General features: G+C 44.9%; 2 protein-coding genes across 3 annotated transcripts in view; one reads left to right on the forward strand and one right to left on the reverse strand.

The window, feature by feature from the left end:
* LOC142189718 (uncharacterized) overlaps positions 1 to 18,317 on the forward strand; it is a 239,155-nt gene that overhangs the window by 122,143 nt on the left and 98,695 nt on the right. The window lies entirely within an intron of this gene.
* Positions 574 to 17,173, reverse strand: LOC142189469 (uncharacterized). The gene is made up of 7 exons (XM_075262148.1): positions 16,870 to 17,173; positions 11,201 to 11,265; positions 11,000 to 11,108; positions 5,385 to 6,769; positions 3,473 to 3,652; positions 3,233 to 3,407; positions 574 to 605 (listed from the first exon to the last, which is right to left on the reverse strand). The coding sequence occupies exons 1-7, from the start codon at positions 17,171 to 17,173 to the stop codon at positions 574 to 576; spliced, it is 2,250 nt and encodes a 749-aa protein (XP_075118249.1).

Consider the following 18,317-nt stretch of genomic DNA (forward strand, 5'->3'; position numbering starts at 1 on the left):
CATCATGTATGTCTCTTTAAGACTGTTTTCATCCAAAGCGCTATATGTGGAGAAGGTAGCTCAGTAGCAGCAGTGGTTCAGACCCAACCATTCAGAGACAAGGACACAAATATTGCTGCGAACCAGTTTATTTTTTTAAAAAAAAAACAGCAAAGTAAATAAACCTTTATGTCAGGCACAGAAAAAATGAGCAATATAAAATACAGCCTTAACTTTGACAAAACAGTAAGAAACAAAATCCTGCTCGTCTGAGCTACTAACTGTACAGTAATTATAAGCTAACTATGCATGTGGCTTACTAACAGCCACATGAACAAACAAATAAGCACAGTCTCACCAGACTTAGAGTATCAGGACAGACCCAGACGCCTCCTCTCGCTCCCAGGATCCGCCCTGAAGTGCAGGCTCTCCAGTTTTTCTAGCTCATTAATGAGCCTAGCACCCACCCCTGGGGCATAGTAGACATAATTTTTATTGAATAAATTAAAAAGGTATCAATAATACCATAACGGTACACATACAACTAAGAAATACGTATTTGAAGCACAAACACTCTAATAAGTGCAATGACGGTTACAGGTACAATGAGCAAATGACCTCAGAACCTAATATATAAAAGATACACAAAGTGGCTACAGAAAGAACGGGGCTCTATAGAGGCTCTGGTTATTAGTCGGGAGTCTGACTACAAATATATGACCCGTATAGGGTATCTAATAGCATGTAGGGGACTGGGTAACCTCTCCCTATAGCATAATACCCATTTACTCCCCATCATGCAGGAGATCACCATGTAAAATGGGTCAGTTGTGAACATATAATCTCCTATGTAACACACTAAATATCCACCTGGTCAGGTAGAAAACAAACAGTCCCATGTAAGTGTATGGCTAGACAGCTGTGGCCGTATGACACGGAAGCAGAAGCCGCATGGCTACTCTAATTGTAGAGCCAAGGAGTGTCAGGTGAGGAGTTCTGTGTAAGTCACTTAATCAAGATTGTCCTGTGACTACTTCACTCCATGAACCCCCCCGGTATAACACACGAATATCCAGAGACTCCTATCATCCCCATGAGGTGACTGCCTACTCTACACGTTTTACCCCCTGGTCACCACAGGGGATTTAGCAAGAGTATATTATGTCTCCATATACAGTAAATAGGCAGAGCACAATGTGAACGGTAATAACTGCAGTTCCCGGAACCCTGATGGTGTAGTCCGGTACTCGAAATAGCCAATGCTGTACGCTCGCAGAGCCTGGCTATATATAGTGCACGCTCCGCCCACCGTTCCGCACAGTGCGGAGGTCCATTCACTGTCATGTATAAAGTTACACCCACAATGATGTCACAGCGGGGCGTCAGCAGAGCCTAGGATACCACAGACGCACTAACAGGCAGCCCCGAAAGTGGAAACAAATGATCAACGGATGCGGAAGGTTAGAACAGGAGTGATCAAGAGAAGACCATTAGTGATAATAAAAGATAAAATTGCTGAATTTGAATACCAAATACACCAAAGCTTCAGCGGCGACTATTGTACATTCACATAACTGAAGGGACAGGGACATGATGCCAAATATAGCACCCCCTCTGTCAGACCTCTCGACTTAAATATACAATACCAGTTGAGGCAGATCTAAATTCCCAACCCTTCTTAATGTAAGCACAGGCTCGACACGAACCACACGTGAATATTCCCGGTGGTCGAGAACTTCCCAACCAAGTTACATTAGATTTTAAAGGTTGCAAATGACTGTGAACTAAACAGTCACCTAGATTGCAACCTCAGTGAAAAGTAATAGAAGGTTTTGTCTGAGATGATATCACCTATATCTGGATCCCGTTTCAAAATATCCCAGACCGTTTATACCTGTTGGTAAATGGCAGCTGAGTGTTGATCATATCTACCGCTCAATCTAACCATTTTACCCCGATTATCCCTTATCCGGGGTACCAGAGACTCACACGGCTCCTTAGTCTGAGCATAGATCCTAGATTCCTCATCATGAGCATAACTATGCTTGAGGAAACGTGACTTTGAGTCACAAAGTCCGTATCGGAGGAACAATACTTGCGCACACCCAGGAACTGCCCTTTTGGAATACCTTTTTTCAATGGTGTGGGGTGATGGCTATCTCAGCTAAGAAGGGAATTTGTTGCAGTGTCCTTTCTGAACAGAGTGCTAGAAAAAACCCTCCATCATTAATGGAGATACATAAGGGGCCACCATCATCAAGGCTAGCTAGCCAAGTTCCAGGGGAGACATGGATGTCCTCAATTTGTCTGAGGACATCCATGGTATCCTGAACATAGGATGGAAGGGCCAGCACTAAAGGGTGTAGGATTAAATCCAAATACATACTGGCTCTCTGTGTAATACCATCTATGCCTGAAACAATCGGTCTCCCTTTCAGTGGCGGGTAACTCTTATGGACCTTGGGCAGGCAATAAAACGTTGGGACACAAGGAAACCTAGGATGCATATAATCCCTTTCCTTTTTATCAGACCACCTTACTTATGCCCGGTTCACACTAGCGCTTGTATTCCGTCCGCAAGGAGTGCGCGTGGAGACCCCCCCAGACGGAATGCAATCGCAATTGCAAGTGCTGTGCTTGCAAAGCACATGGAGCCCATAGACTATAATGGGCTCTGTGTGCTTGTCGCGCAATGCCCGCATGAATGAATTGTGCGGGCAGTGCGCGGCAAGCACACAGAGCCCATTATAGTCTATGGGTTCCGTGTGCTTAACTGCACAGCGCTTGCATTAGCGTTGGTATTCCGTCTGGGGGGGTCTCCTGGACTCCTTGCAGACGGAATACAAGCGCTAGTGTGAACCAACCCTTAGCCTGGTCCAGAATGGAATTAAGCTCAGACGTACACTCAGAGGTAGGATCTACAGTCAAAATTTCATAGTTAGGGTAAGTTCACATTGCGTTTTTTGGATCGGAACCTGAGGCCAAGGCCGCCTTAGGTTCCAATCCAAAAACCGGGTAGCTGCAACTGAGTGCACCGGCATCCAGCTGCGCACTCTACTCCGGATTAGGCCCAATGAATGGGCCTAGTACGGAGGAGGGTGTGTCTTCAGGCCAAATCGTGAGGCGACTCGGCCTGAAGAATGAGCATCTCGCTCAGACCTGAGCTGAAATCAATGGGAGCCATCATTTTGGTCAGGGTTTTGAGGAAAATACAGTCTCAAAACCCTGACCAAAAAACTCAGTGTGAACTTACCCTCTGAGGTTTTGTCCATCATCATGAAGTTGCCCCTCTTATTCAAATGTTTGACAATGATGGACTCATCCCTTTCAAGGTCCAACATTGCATGAATCTGTGCTGATGTTAAGTTATTTGATGACCCACGTTTATCAGAAAGGGATGACAAAGCATACAGTAAACCATCATTTTCCTAAAAAATATCAATATTATCAATATTATTGGTGTCACATGGAGGGGGAGTTACCCTACTCTCACGCTTACGCTGTAGGTAGTAAATGGACCCGAACCAGTATATCCCTGTCCATGATTCTCGCGGTCGTCAAGATTATGAAGACATTCCAAATCATCAGTGTCAAGGCCCAAGTCTGTACATCTTCGATGGTCAATCCTCTTGATGTATTTCACCCATCTAAGTTTTCCAGTAAAGGCCAAGATCTTTGACCCAATCAAAGAGACTAAATTTGGTAGTTGGAACAAAAGACCGGCCTTTTGACAACACTGAGAATTCAATTTTAGAAAGATTAATGATCTCCTCTGACCTATCGGATTATGGCATGACCGGGTGGACATTTAGTGAGTTAGGAGATTATATGTTCACAACTGACCCGTTGTTCATGGTGATCTCCTGCATGATGGGGAGTAAATGGGTATTATGCTATAGGGAGAGGTTGACCAGTCCCGTACATGCTATTAGATACCCTATACGGGTCATATATTTGTTGTTAAACCCCCGACTAATAACCAGAGCCTCTATAGAGCCCCGTTCGTTTTGTATCCACTTTGTATATCTTTTATATATTAGGTTCTGAGGTCATTTGCTTATTGTACCTGGAACCGTCACTGCACTTATTAGAGTATTTCTTAGCTGTATGTGTACCTTTATGGTTTTCAAGTTTCCGTCTTCTGCCGACAGGAGAAGGAAACCTGACAGACAGTGTCCGCCTGTGAGCGTTTTGTGGTCGAAACCGTTTTTTTGTTTTTTTTTAACTGGACACAAAGTCCGTCATGTCTGACTTTGTGTCTGGTTAAAAAAAAAACAGCTTCACTGCGGAGACCAGAAGACGCTCACGGGCGGACACTTTGCCAACCCATTCAAGTGAATGGGTTTGGAAACTGACTGGCAGTTTCCGTCTCCTGTCCAGTTTCTCAGGCACAAGATGGAAACCTGGAAGCGGAGACCGGGCACAGATGTGATCCCGCCCTAAGTTATACAATAAAAGTTATATTTTAGTCTAGTGGACCATTTCATTTTATTAGTTTATATTACGAGTCCTTCCACCTTCAGTGACTGGTATACATAGATTATATATATATAATATAGAATATAATTATTTACAATAATTTTGTTATGAAATCAGAGGTGGTAACTAGAGATGAGCGAAAACTGTTCGGATCAGCCGTTCCGAACAGCACGCTCCCATAGAAATGAATGGATGTAGCCGGCACGCGGGGTGTTAAGCGACCGGCCGCTGGCAAAGTGTACGTGCCAGCTGCTTCTATTCATTTCTATGGGAGCGTGCTGTTCTGAACAGCTGATCCGAACAGTGTTCGCTCATCTCTAGTGGTAACTTTTTTCCCAATTCCACCACCAGGATTTCAGTACAATATTTTGCATTTGTAAGCCAAAAAAATGGCTGTTGTACATGGAGGAGATGTAACATTTTCCATTTTTTGTTTTCTCTCACTCCGAGTTTAGACTTCTAAACATGGACCAAATCTGCAGTTGTGATAGTTGCCTTCTCTTGTATGACGTCACTTTACTTTGGCTGAAACTATTAGGTACGTTCACATAGGGTTTTTTGGACCGTAACCTGAGGCGGAGGCCACCTCACGTTCTGGTCCAAACAATGAGCAGCCGCGACTGAATGCCGGTGCACTGTATCGGCATCCAGTCACGCGCTCTGCTCCGGATTAGGCCCAATGAATGGGCCTCGTCAGGAGGAGGAAGTGTCTTCAGGCTGAATCGCGAGGCGAAACGGCCTGAAGAATGAGCACCTCGCTTCTTTTTCCGGGACCCGGCTTGATTTCATCGGCAGCTGTCCTTTTGGTCAGGATTTTGAGGTGAATACGGCCTCAAAATCCTGACCGAAAAACCCCGTGTGAAATTACCCATAGAATTTTCTTCTATTATTTTGTAATTATTTTTTTTTTAAAAAGTATTCCCCACATTCAGGACATCAGAAGGTTGTCTCATGTTTTGGATAAAACATGAACATAAAAAGGTATCGCCACACTTGTGAATACTCTGATGTGTCACAAGATCTGACATTTGGGTAAAATGTTTTTCACATTTTGGCTTCTCCCCTGTGTGAATTTTCTGGTGTTCAATAAGATAAAGTTTTTTTGTAAAACATTTTCCACATTCTGTACATGAAAATTGCTTCTCCCCCGTGTGAATCCTTTGATGTTTCACAAGATCTGGCTTACGGGTAAAACGTTTTCCACATTCTGAACAAGAAAATAGATCCTGCTCCGAATGAAATTTCTGATGTTCAACAAGACTCGCTTTCGTTAAATAACATTTCTGACATTCTGGACATGAATATGGCTCCTCTCCCGTGTGATTTCTCTTGTGTTCAAGAAGACGATATTTTTTGTTATAACATTTCCCACATTCTGAACATGAAAATGGCTTCTCCTCTGTGTGAATTCTCTGATGTCTAACAAGATCTGACCTCCGGGTAAAAATTTTTCCACATTCTGAACAAGAAAATAGGTTCTTCCCTGTGTGAATTCTCTGATGTCTATCAAGATCTGACCTCCGGGTAAAATTTTTTCCACATTCTGAGCAAGAAAATAGGTTCTTCTCTGAATGAAGTTTCAGATGTTCAACAAGACCCGTTTTCCTTGAAAAACATTTCTGACATTCTGGACATGAATATGGCTTCTCCCCCGTGTGAATTCTCTGGTGTTCAATAAGATGAGTTTTTGAAGTTAAACATTTACCACATTCCTGACATGTATATGGCTTCTCTCCTTTGTGAGATTTCAGATGATTAACAAGATCCTGTTTATCACTAGAACATTTCCCACATTCTTGGCATGAAAATGGCTCCTTTCTTGTGTGAGTTTTTTGATGTTTCACAAGATTTGATTTCCGAGAAAAACATTTCGCACATTCTGGGCATGAATATGGCTTCTCTCCTGTGTGAGTTTTTTGATGTGTAACAAGATGTGGTTTCTGAGTAAAACATTTCCCACATTCTGGGCATGAATATGGCTTCTCTCCTGTGTGAGTTTTTTGATGTGTAACAAGATTTGATTTCCGAGCAAAACATTTCCCACATTCTGAACATGAGAATATTTTTTCTGCGGCCTGAATTTTTTGATTTTCAACACCCGTTCTGTGACTTTTATTTTGCTTCAAAGTCTGTGATGAATCAGAAGGTAGGACCTGTTTATCAGAATCGGATGTTAGCTCTTGGCTGTGAAGGGCTGAGGGTTTATCTGGGGTAATGACATGTTCTTCATATGGCTCTTGTTTAATATCACGATCTTCAACTTTAAACTGTGTAACTATCAGATGTCCCTCTGAGCTCCCCGTACAGTCATCTGACAACAACAACAAAAAATATGTTTATTATTATTATTATTATTATTATATTATTTTTAAATAATATAACCCAATTATATTGATATTTTATAACGATTATATAAAGCTCAGTATAAATTAGTCCATTTACTTTGAAAAGTAAGATTTTAAAGGGATTCTACCATTACAATCAAATTTTTTGTCCCTAACACGTAGGAATAGCCTTAAGAAAGGCTATTCTTCTCCTACCTTTAGATGTCTTCTCCGCGCCGCCGTTCCGTAGAAATCCCGGTTTTCGCCAGTATGCAAATGAGTTCTCTCGCAGCACTGGGGGGCTTCCCTAATGCTGCGAGAGAACTCTCCATCTTCTTCAGGAATGGGTCTTCTTCCGGCGGTGGCTTCAAATTTCTAGGCCTCGGGCAGCCGACTGCGCGTGCCTGCCGTCAACAAGAAAATGGCTGCTTACAATACTGTGTAAGTGGCCATTTTCTTGTGGCCGACCGGTTTTGCCCTAGGCCTAGAAGTTTGAAGCCAACCCCCTGGAAGAAGATGCATGAAGACCTGTTCCCGAAGAAGATAGAGGCGGTGCTGGAGAAGGAACATATCGTGTTCCGAAACGGGTAGCCAAAATGACAATGCATCTCTAATCCACTCCATGTGGCTGCAATGTAATGATTTTATATAAGAAGAATAAAAGTTATATGTTATTTTACATCATCTGGTTTACGCTGGATTTTCCTAATTTTTCCCGGTTTTTAGTTGGTTGGAGTCGCCATTTCATCCGTGCTTCCCACAGAGATGGTCAGAATATTGGGGTGAGCTGGACATTATTTATTTGAGTTTGTAGACTTTTAATTTGGCCAACATTTCTATGTTAGATAATTTTTTTTCTACAGCTGGTCTTATCTAATATTCTAATTCTCTGAGATAATGACTTTTTGGTTTTCCTTGGCTGTAAGTTCACTCTGCTTATAATGACTGAATATAATATATGGGGTTCACTTTTTCAATAAAAAATTTACTTTTTGATTATGTAAATGAGATGCAAATATATATGTTACTGTTATTTTAATGAATGTGTTAGTATGCATAATAACCGGGTACATACACATAATAACATAGGTGGTTAATATAATAATATGCATTCAATTTATCATTTTAACCGGTTATTTTACATACAACCCAAACCCTCTCGGCTGAATTGATAAATTACAAAATTTCGGAAATCCGGAATGGCCATCAGTGCTTGTGAAATAAGAAGTCAGTGTTTTATTCAATACAAAAAATGTTTTATTCTTCGCATTTACAAACAACCTTCCACTTGTTACAACATGGCAGACTGTCATGGCATGCGGAATTACACGGTAACCCCGACTTCTTGCGGCTACGGTTTCCCGAAAGGCATTGTCCCCCGCAGTTACACCTTTTGAGACCTCGGCCACCTGTGTGAAGATTTCCGGGCACACTCACAGCTTTCACATAATGTCAGGTACATTTTTACCTGTTCCTGAGTGATGTTTTTGTATTTGTTCTGCAGTTGCTTCAACATTCTTGTTCTTCCTCCGTGTCCAATCGCCAAGTGTGTCTCGTGAAGTATCTTGAAGATCTCTTCTGTATGTACATAGTAACGGACTGATGGCGACTCGTCACTCACCGGGTAGATTAATTTTTCGCTATCGCCCAACTTCACAATTTCGTACCGCTTCAGTCGTTGATAATCCTCAGGTTTTTTCCCACTGGTTTTAGATTTTGACACTCGCACTTTCTCGATTAAGTTTTGGTAGCCTTCTTTACTCATCATCCCACTATTCTCCTTCTTATTCTTAAAAGCATTCAATAAACTTTCATTAAAACGAGCCTCCATTGTGTTAATAGGAGCGGTATCCATATCTAGATAACACAAGTCATCTGCACTCAATGAACACTCAACCTCGACTGACACGAAAGCAATTATAAGTGTGACATTTATCAAACTAACCGGAGGGTGCTGGATATTATTCATAATAACACGTTAATGTGATTAATGGCTTTAAAAATTACATATTTATTACATTAACCACCTTTATTGGTTATTATGCATAGTATCCACATTTATCAAAGTAACAGTAACATATATATATAATTTTCCATACACTGAATTTCCCCATGGTGGGACTATTAAAGGATTATCTTATCTTATTAAAGGGATTCTACCATTAAAAAACTTTTTTCTGTGGCTAACACGTCAAAATAACCTTTAGAAAGGCTATTCGTCTCCTACCTTTAGATGGGATCTCCGCCGCGCTGTTCCTTAGTAATACTGTTTTTTACGGGTATGTAAATTAGTTCTCTGGCAGCAATGGGGGCGGGCCGCAGTGCTGAAAATGCGTTGAGGGTGTCCCCACGGCTGCCAGAGAACAGGATCCTGCGCCGCCTCTATCTTCTGCTGGATCCTCCCCTTCTTTCTTCAGCAGCGTCACATCTGTCGGCTCTTACACTAGTAGAGCCGACTGCGCATGCTCGCAATTACAGCCTCGGAACTATGGCCGCGCATGCGCAGTCGGCTCTACTAGTGTAAGAGCCGACAGGTGACGCTGCTGAAGAAAGAAGGGGAGGATCCAGCAGAAGATAGAGGCGGCGCAGGATCCTGTTCTCTGGCAGCCATGGGGACACCCTCATCGCATTTTCAGCGCTTGGGCCCGCCCCCATCGCTGCCATAGAACTAATTTACATACCAGTAAAAAACGGTATTACTAAGGAACGGTGCGGCGGAGATCCCATCTAAAGGTAGGAGACGAATAGCCTTTCTAAAGGCTATTCCGACATGTTAGCCACAGAAAAAAAGTTTTTTAATGGTAGAATCCCTTTAAGGAGAGAGTAGGATTAATCGTCATTTGGCTGACAGCTATCTGGCGTGTATGGCCATCAATTTATTTCCAATCACTTTATGATCTGCTCAGACGATGGATGAGAAGAAAACTATTCATAATCAGTTTTTCGAATTGTGTACATTTATGGCACTAGAAAGTGTTTGATGACACTAATGAAGAAAGGAGAATAGTGCAAAGCCTACACTCAGTGTCGGACTGGGGTGTCTAGGGCCCACCAGTGGAATTGTTTTTAGGAGTCCACCGCCAGGACCCCTGCCGATCAGCAGTACATAGACAGGGCGGCTACAGGTAATAACATGCCAGGAGCCATGCTGCTCACCCGCCATATAAGGTGCATCACTGCACTACCTAAACCTACCACTACACCCTGGATAGCAAGTGAGCAGCGTGACTCCTAGAATTGTTACCATTACCTGTAGCTGTACTGTTCTGGAAAGGTCCTGGTTGTTATAACCCTGCAGATGTAATATTAATGATCTATCCTAAGGACTGGCCATCAATATTAGAAAGATGGATAAATTCTTTGAAGAGGTTGTCCAGAGATTGGAGTAAACCATGTGGCGAGTGGGAGGTGTAAAATAAAAAAAGCATACCCCCTGTCCTCGGTGTTCCGTTGTGCGCCGCCAGTGTCCATTCAGTCTCGTGCTGGCACCTTACTGCTGGGAGTTCTGCACCACATGTAACCGCTAAGACCAATTAAAGAGGACCTTTCACCATCTGGGACACATGCGGTTTAATACACCGCTAGAAAGCCGACAGTGTGGCTTTCCTATTCTGTGCCTCCGGTCAAGATCTATTGGTGCCGGTACCGTAGCTCTTCACCGTCAGAAGGGTGTTTCTGACAGTCAGTCAGGAACGCCCTTTCTCACAGTAGCGTCTATAGCGCTGTACAGTGTGAGCGGGGAAGAACGCCCCCTCCCTCTGCTCACAGTGCTCGCCCATAGACGAGTATTATCAGGAGGGGAGGGGGCGTTCCTCCCTGCTCACACTGTACAGCGCGATAGGCACTGCTGTGGAGAAGGACGTTCCTGACTGACTGTAAAGAGTTACGGTACCGGCACCGATAGCTCTTTACCCGGGGCACAGATCGGGAAAGCCGACAGCCGGCTTTCCAGTAGTATATAGAACTGCCTGTGCCCCAAACCATGAAAGGTCCTCTTTAATAGGGGCAGTTACTGCATATCCACTGCCTATTTATTAAAAAAAAAAAAAAAAAAAGCAGTAGGGGGCCGGTAGTGCACTGATGGGCCAAGTCTGACCCTGCCTACACTAGTTAGCCATGTGACATTATGAACATGTATGTGAGACACCATATAACGTTATACAGAGTGTATATTATAAGGCTTACACCGTAGTGTTTATACATTATTGACTCCTCACCTGGGCGGTCCCCGGTAGGAATGTCCTCCTCACACTCCTCATCACCACTCACATAGGGCTCGTCTTTTATTGCTGCGGCCAAAACATTGTTCAGATCTTTATCCTGAAGCTGGGAAATAAATAATGTAAGTCAGCGAAAAGGGAAAGAGACACAAGGACTTCACAGCCCGTCTACACATCATAGGGAATATCTCCATCTACCTGATCATCCTGTGGAAGAAGAGGACTGGGACATCTCTCCGGTGTTGTCCTCTTACTGGATCTACCTGTAGGAAACACAGACAGGGACTGAATTCATTCTGTACATACAAATAATGGAAGTCCATGTGTATATAGTCATGTCTATTACCTGCTGATGTGAGGGGCTGGTGGTCCTCCATCATCACCTCCTTGTACAGATCCTTGTGTCCTTCTAAATACTCCCACTCCTCCATGGAGAAATAGACAGCGACATCCTGACACCTTATAGGAACCTGACAACACAATGTACAGTCATCACCCCGACCCCTCCAGTTACTGTATAATGTCCCAGCATTCCCAGCAGTGTCACCTCTCCAGTCAGCAGCTCCAGCATCTTGTTGGTGAGTTCTAGGATCTTCTGTCCATTGATCTCCTCCTGTATCAGGGGGTGAGGTAGGGGCTCCAGGATTGAGCTCAGGGTTCCTCCATATCCTTCATACACAGGAGCCTGACAGCGCCCACTAGAGGTCTTCTTCACTACTGTGTAATCCTGGTTATGGGGAGACACATTAATAAATCTCACTACATACATGTCCAGAGTCCATCACCTCTCCAGTCCTATCATCTGTTATTACTATAGATAAGAATGATGTCATGATGACATCATCAGAATCTCTCACCTCTCCAGTAAGCTGGTAGATGATCTCTAGGGTGAGATTTAATAGACTTTCCGCCATCTTGTTCCTGTCTCTTTCCATCCTTGATGGGACAATCAGGAATATTCTCTTACATAGGTGATCTCAGCTGAGAAGATTCTATAATAATATATTCCAGGAACCTGAATGGAGAGAAGAGGAGACAATATAAAAACAGATAAAATCTACAATTCCCAGATATAATACGGAAGCCATTTTCTGGGATCTTCTATATACAGCATATCCTCAGGCACAGAACAGCAGTGTTACTTATGACTTGAGGGGTGCAGATGCTGTCGCTCCTCAGCCATGGAGCCTTAGAATACAAAGCAGGTGTCTCATCCCAATATGGAGGAGACGGATACATTATAATGGGTGAGGGGGCCGGTTTTGGATGTGTCTGAGGTTTACCCAAATACAGGAATCTTTTGGGGTTACTTTTCCTTTTCAGGTCTCTGTTTGATGTCACTCACCCCAGGGTCACCGCTGAGGGCTTTGACCCAACAATATGACATCAGAGCGTCACACGTGACCACTGAGGCTTGTGATCGAAACGTGTGATTGTTAGGACGCTGGGTCAAAGCCCAATCTCAGGCTCCAGCGGTCACCCCGGGGCACATGATGTCAGATGGAGGCCAGAAGAGGACGGCGGACACCACTGGAGGCTGCGATGACGTCCAGGAGAGGCGAGTATGACTGGTTATTGTTATACTCACCGCCTGGGGGCCTGCAGTCTGAGGAGACCCCGAGTATAGTAAGGACACCTCCAGTTCTATCCAAACAAGTTCGCTACGAAATAAACTGGAGGCCGAACAAATATTCACGTAGGGGGCGCTGCTGCAGCTCCGGGGGTATTAGCTGTGCGGACTGGTGTGTACACGGTCCAAGTGAGAATAACCTGGAGACATGGCGGTGCCGTCAGGAAAGGGTTAATGGTTTCAAGCCGAGTCCTGTGAGCGATCAGCACCACCAACTGTGGTTACAGGACCTGTGCTGATGTCATGTGTGGGAGGAGTCAATGAGTCACATGATCAGGTCCTGCTGTTATTGCTTCTCCAGAGATGTTAAAGGACCTTTGATGATGTCACAGTCATGTGATCAGTCACATGTGTGGGAGGAGTCAGGCTGTACCTGGGGGAGGAGTTTTCTGAAGTTCTGTCTACATGATATGATTGAGGGGATATCGTCAGTCCTTAGGGAGAGACCAACATGTAGGTGTGCGGAGGGGATCATGGGAAGAACATGCAAATAAGTCTTCTATGATATGACAATGTTCTGGTGAGCAGTGGCCCCTACACACAGTATTATGTCCCATAGTGGCCCCTGCACACTGTATTATCCCCCATAGTGGCCCCAGCACACAGTATTATCCCCCATAGTGGCCCCTGTACACAGTATTATGTCCCATAGTGGCCCCTGCACACAGTATTATGTCCCATAGTGGCCCCTGTACACAGTATTATGCCCCATACTGGCCCCTGCACACAGTATTGTCCCCCATAGTGGCCCCTGCACACACTATTATGCCCCATAGTGGCCCCTGCACACACTATTATGCCCCATAGTGGCCCCTGCACACATTATTATACCTCATAGTGGCTCCTGCACACAGTGTTATCCCCCATAGTGGCCCCTGCACACAGTATTATCCCCCATAGTGGCTCCTGCACACAGTATTATACCCCATAGTGGCCCCTGCACACAGTATTATGTCCCATAGTGGCCCCTGCACACTGTATTATCCCCCATAGTGGCCCCAGCACACAGTATTATCCCCCATAGTGGCCCCTGCACACAGTATTATGTCCCATAGTGGCCCCTGCACACAGTATTATCCCCCATAGTGGCCCCTGCACACAGTATTATGTCCCATAGTGGCCCCTGCACACTGTATTATCCCCCATAGTGGCCCCAGCACACAGTATTATCCCCCATAGTGGCCCCTGTACACAGTATTATGTCCCATAGTGGCCCCTGCACACAGTATTATGTCCCATAGTGGCCCCTGTACACAGTATTATGCCCCATACTGGCCCCTGCACACAGTATTGTCCCCCATAGTGGCCCCTGCACACACTATTATGCCCCATAGTGGCCCCTGCACACACTATTATGCCCCATAGTGGCCCCTGCACACATTATTATACCTCATAGTGGCTCCTGCACACAGTGTTATCCCCCATAGTGGCCCCTGCACACAGTATTATCCCCCATAGTGGCTCCTGCACACAGTATTATACCCCATAGTGGCCCCTGCACACAGTATTATGTCCCATAGTGGCCCCTGCACACAGTATTATGCCCCATAGTGGCTCCTGCACACAGTATTATGCCCCATAGTGGCCCCTGTACACAGTATTATGCCCCATAGTGGCCCCTGCACACAGTATTATGTACATTAGTGTCCCCTGCACACAGTATTATGCCTCATAGTGGTCCCTGCACACAGTATTATGCCCCATAGTGGCCCCTGTACACAGTATTATGTCCCATAGTGGCCCCTACACACAGTATTATGCCCCATAGTGGCCCCTGTACACAGTATTATACCCCATAGTGGCCCCTGCACACAGTATTATGATCCATAGTGGCCCCTGCACACAGTATTATGTCCCATAGTGGCCCCTGCACACAGTATTATGCCCCATACTGGCCCCTGCACACAGTATTGTCCCCCATAGTGGCCCCTGCACACACTATTATGCCCCATAGTGGCCCCTGCACACACTATTATGCCCCATAGTGGCCCCCTGCACACAGTATTATGTCCCATAGTGGCCCCTGCACACAGTATTATGCCCCATAGTGGCTCCTGCACACAGTATTATGCCCCATAGTGGCCCCTGCACACAGTATTATGTACATTAGTGTCCCCTGCACACAGTATTATGCCCCATAGTGGCCCCTGCACACAGTATTATGCCCCATAGTGGCTCCTGCACACAGTATTATGCCCCATAGTGGCCCCTGTACACAGTATTATGTCCCATAGTGGCCCCTGCACACAGTATTATGCCCCATAGTGGCCCCCTGCACACAGTATTATCCCCCATAGTGGCCCCTGCACACAGTATTATCCCCCATAGTGGCCCCTGCACATAGTATTATACCCCATAGTGGCCCCTGCACACAGTATTATGTCCCATAGTGGCCCCTGCACACAGTATTATGCCCCATAGTGGCCCCCTGCACACAGTATTATCCCCCATAGTGGCCCCTGCACACAGTATTATCCCCCATAGTGGCCCCTGCACATAGTATTATACCCCATAGTGGCCCCTGCACACAGTATTATGTCCCATAGTGGCCCCTGCACACAGTATTATGCCCCATAGTGGCCCCCTGCACACAGTATTATCCCCCATAGTGGCCCCTGCACACAGTATTATCCCCCATAGTGGCCCCTGCACATAGTATTATACCCCATAGTGGCCCCTGCACACAGTATTATGTCCCATAGTAGCCCCTGTACACAGTATTATGTCCCATAGTGGCCCCTGCACACATTATTATGTCCCACTGTGGATACCCATAAACAATTATTATACTCTGGGGTCTTTTCAGACCCCAGAGTATAATAATCGGAGACCAGGGGAAATAAAAACATAAAAAACTACTGTTTCTTACCTGTCTCTGGCTCCTATGCTGTCGGCCTCCGCTGCCGTCCTTTTTCAATAACGTCGGACGTCACATGACCCGGGACGCAGGCCGGGTTCATGTGATGTCAGAGACATCAGACAACTAGGAAGGAGGAGTTTTTTATGTTTCTTACCTCTCCCGAGCCGCCAATCATATTCGGGGGTCTGCAAAGATTCCCGAGTATAATGATAATGTTTGTGGGGCCCGCAATGTCACTTACCAATCCCGGCCCAGCCAGGATCGGTAAGTAAATAGGGCCCATAACGGCCTATTAAATAAAAAAACGCAGCGGTAGCGGCTGTCGCCGGGCCCCCTAATGTCCCGGGCCCTGTGGCAGCCGCTACCACTACTACCACGGTAGTTACGCCACTGCACACAGATACATACATATATAGACACATATACACAGCTTTGCACCTTTATTTTGTTACAGCCAAACACGGCACTATATAGTGCACTGTGCACAACGGGCAGCACATTTGCGTTTTTCTAAGGCTATGTACACATTGGTAGACTCCATTTAGCGCCCTGTTCAGACCCAAATACAGTGGACTGTGTCTGTATACAGCGGTCACACCATACAGCTTCGCTCTCAGTGATTATATATGTCAGGGCAAGTTCACATCCACTGGAGACTCCGGCGGAGAAAAAAGTCCTTCACAGACCCCCGGACCAATGCCATTATAGTCCGTGGGATCCGCCGGTAACCGCTGTTGTAGTTCAGAACCCGCCGCAGATGTGAATCCCGACCCTCATAGTCAGGGCAGGGCGATTAATCGGAAAATAACTGAAATCGTGAATCATTGATGTGAAATTATCCACAAGAAATATTTCCGTTATTTTTCCTCCCTGCCATTGGCTGACAGACACGTCATTCATTGTACATCATCCAATCAGGATCGCTGATCTGTGTATAAAGGAAACCAAAATACAAACCCTTAATAGGACATTTAAATAGTGGGTGTGTCATATAAAAAGGGGAGTGTCCTAAAATAGCTGTTCAATCATTGTAATCAAGGTAGAAGGTTCAATTCCCCCTACGCCCAACCAGCAGCACAACTGCGGTATTTCTGCCCCTGTGAGCTGTTAGATTATGAGGGCCTGGCCGAGCGTCTTAGTCGTTTCAGGGGTGAGGAAGGAGCGGATTCGGTGGATGCTCTTGAGTTGGAGGCGACAGGAAGTGTTGAGGATTTGAATGTGTGACTTGAAGGATAGGTCAGGGTCCAGTGTTACTCCAAGGCATCGGGCCCGTGGGACAAGGGTAAGTGTGGTTCCATTGACTTTGATAGAGGGGTCAGGTGGAGGGGCCATACGGGGTGGGGCAAAGCTGATGCACATCTTGCTGCCCCACAGTACGGATGCTTGTTCCGGACGCTCCGGAGCGTTTAGCGGCGCCATCTTGTTCTGCTTGCTGTGCGTCCAATCGCTCCACCCACACAGAAGCGCCAACCAACCGGGTGAGCGTCTGAAGGGCCTGGGATGACGTCATCTCAGGTCCTTCAGCGACTTCTGAAGTGACAATCACCGTTCGTGGACGTGAATTACGGTTGTCTACGGGGATACCAAGTAGTCCATCTTTCAATCCGGGACCCAATGTATGTATGTGTGAAATTTCAGGTAAATCTGTTTGCCCGTTTAGGCATGATTGAGGAACAAACATCCAAACACACAAACCCACAAACATCCAAACACACAAAGTTTTTTTATAATATAAGTAGGATGATATACTACATTGTGATAATACATTCTAGGAGAAATCACCTAACTTGGTGTACAATTATAGAAGAAAATATTATCGTCAATCAAGCCCAATATCATGACAAAGACTGATATCTAATGGTATTTAAATATATTTACATATTTGAAATTTACATATCCAAGCAGAAAGAACTGATGCGCAGGTGTCCCAATTTGAAGGTCCAGTAACAAATCTTCTTTCTTACATCAAGAACAATTTTCATGATTAGAATTTTCATCAATGACAATTATTACTGGAATTTGGAAAAAATCCTAAGATTATGACAGGACTGAGCTATTCTGAAGTTTATTCTTTGTCAAAGTTCTTGCAGAATCCTGTCAACTTGAAAACTTCAGTTGGTGAGCAGAAGTACAATGGCTGACGTCATAACCCTAACAAGTCAACTAGTACAGTGCTGATCCTTCTAGTAGACCAGGAGATGATGAGAAGGAGATGATGCGAAGGAGATGTCGAGAAGGAGATGTCGAGAAGGAGATGTCGAGAAGGAGATGTCGAAAAGGAGATGATGCGAAGGAGATGTCAAGAAGGAGATGATGAGAAAGAGATGATAAGAAGATGATGAGAAGGAGATGTCGAGAAGGAGATATTGAGAAGGAGATGTTGAGAAAGAGATAATGCGAAGGAGATGTCGAGAAGGAGATGATGAGAAGGAGATGAGAAGGAGATGATGAGAATGAAATGATGAGAAGGTGATGTCGAGAAGGAGATGATGCAAAGGAGATGTCGAGAAGGAGATGATGAGAAGATGATGAGAAGGAGATGTCGAGAAGGAGATGTTGAGCAGGAGATAATGCGAAGGAGATGTCGAGAAGGAGATGATGAGAAGGAGATGTCGAGAAGGAGATGATGAGAAGGAGATGTCAAGAAGGAGATATCGAGAAGAAGATGTTGAGAAAGAGATAATGTGAAGGAGATGAATAAAATAAATAACATTTTTTATTATTATTATTATTATTAAGTGGGTACAGTCAGCATTTAAAACCTTCTTTCTCCAGATCAAGTCCTCATAAAGTTCAGTGGCATCATCCAGCATTTGCAAGTTTCC

Source organism: Leptodactylus fuscus, chromosome 1, assembly GCF_031893055.1.
Source record: "Leptodactylus fuscus isolate aLepFus1 chromosome 1, aLepFus1.hap2, whole genome shotgun sequence".
Taxonomy (NCBI): Eukaryota; Metazoa; Chordata; class Amphibia; order Anura; family Leptodactylidae; genus Leptodactylus; species Leptodactylus fuscus.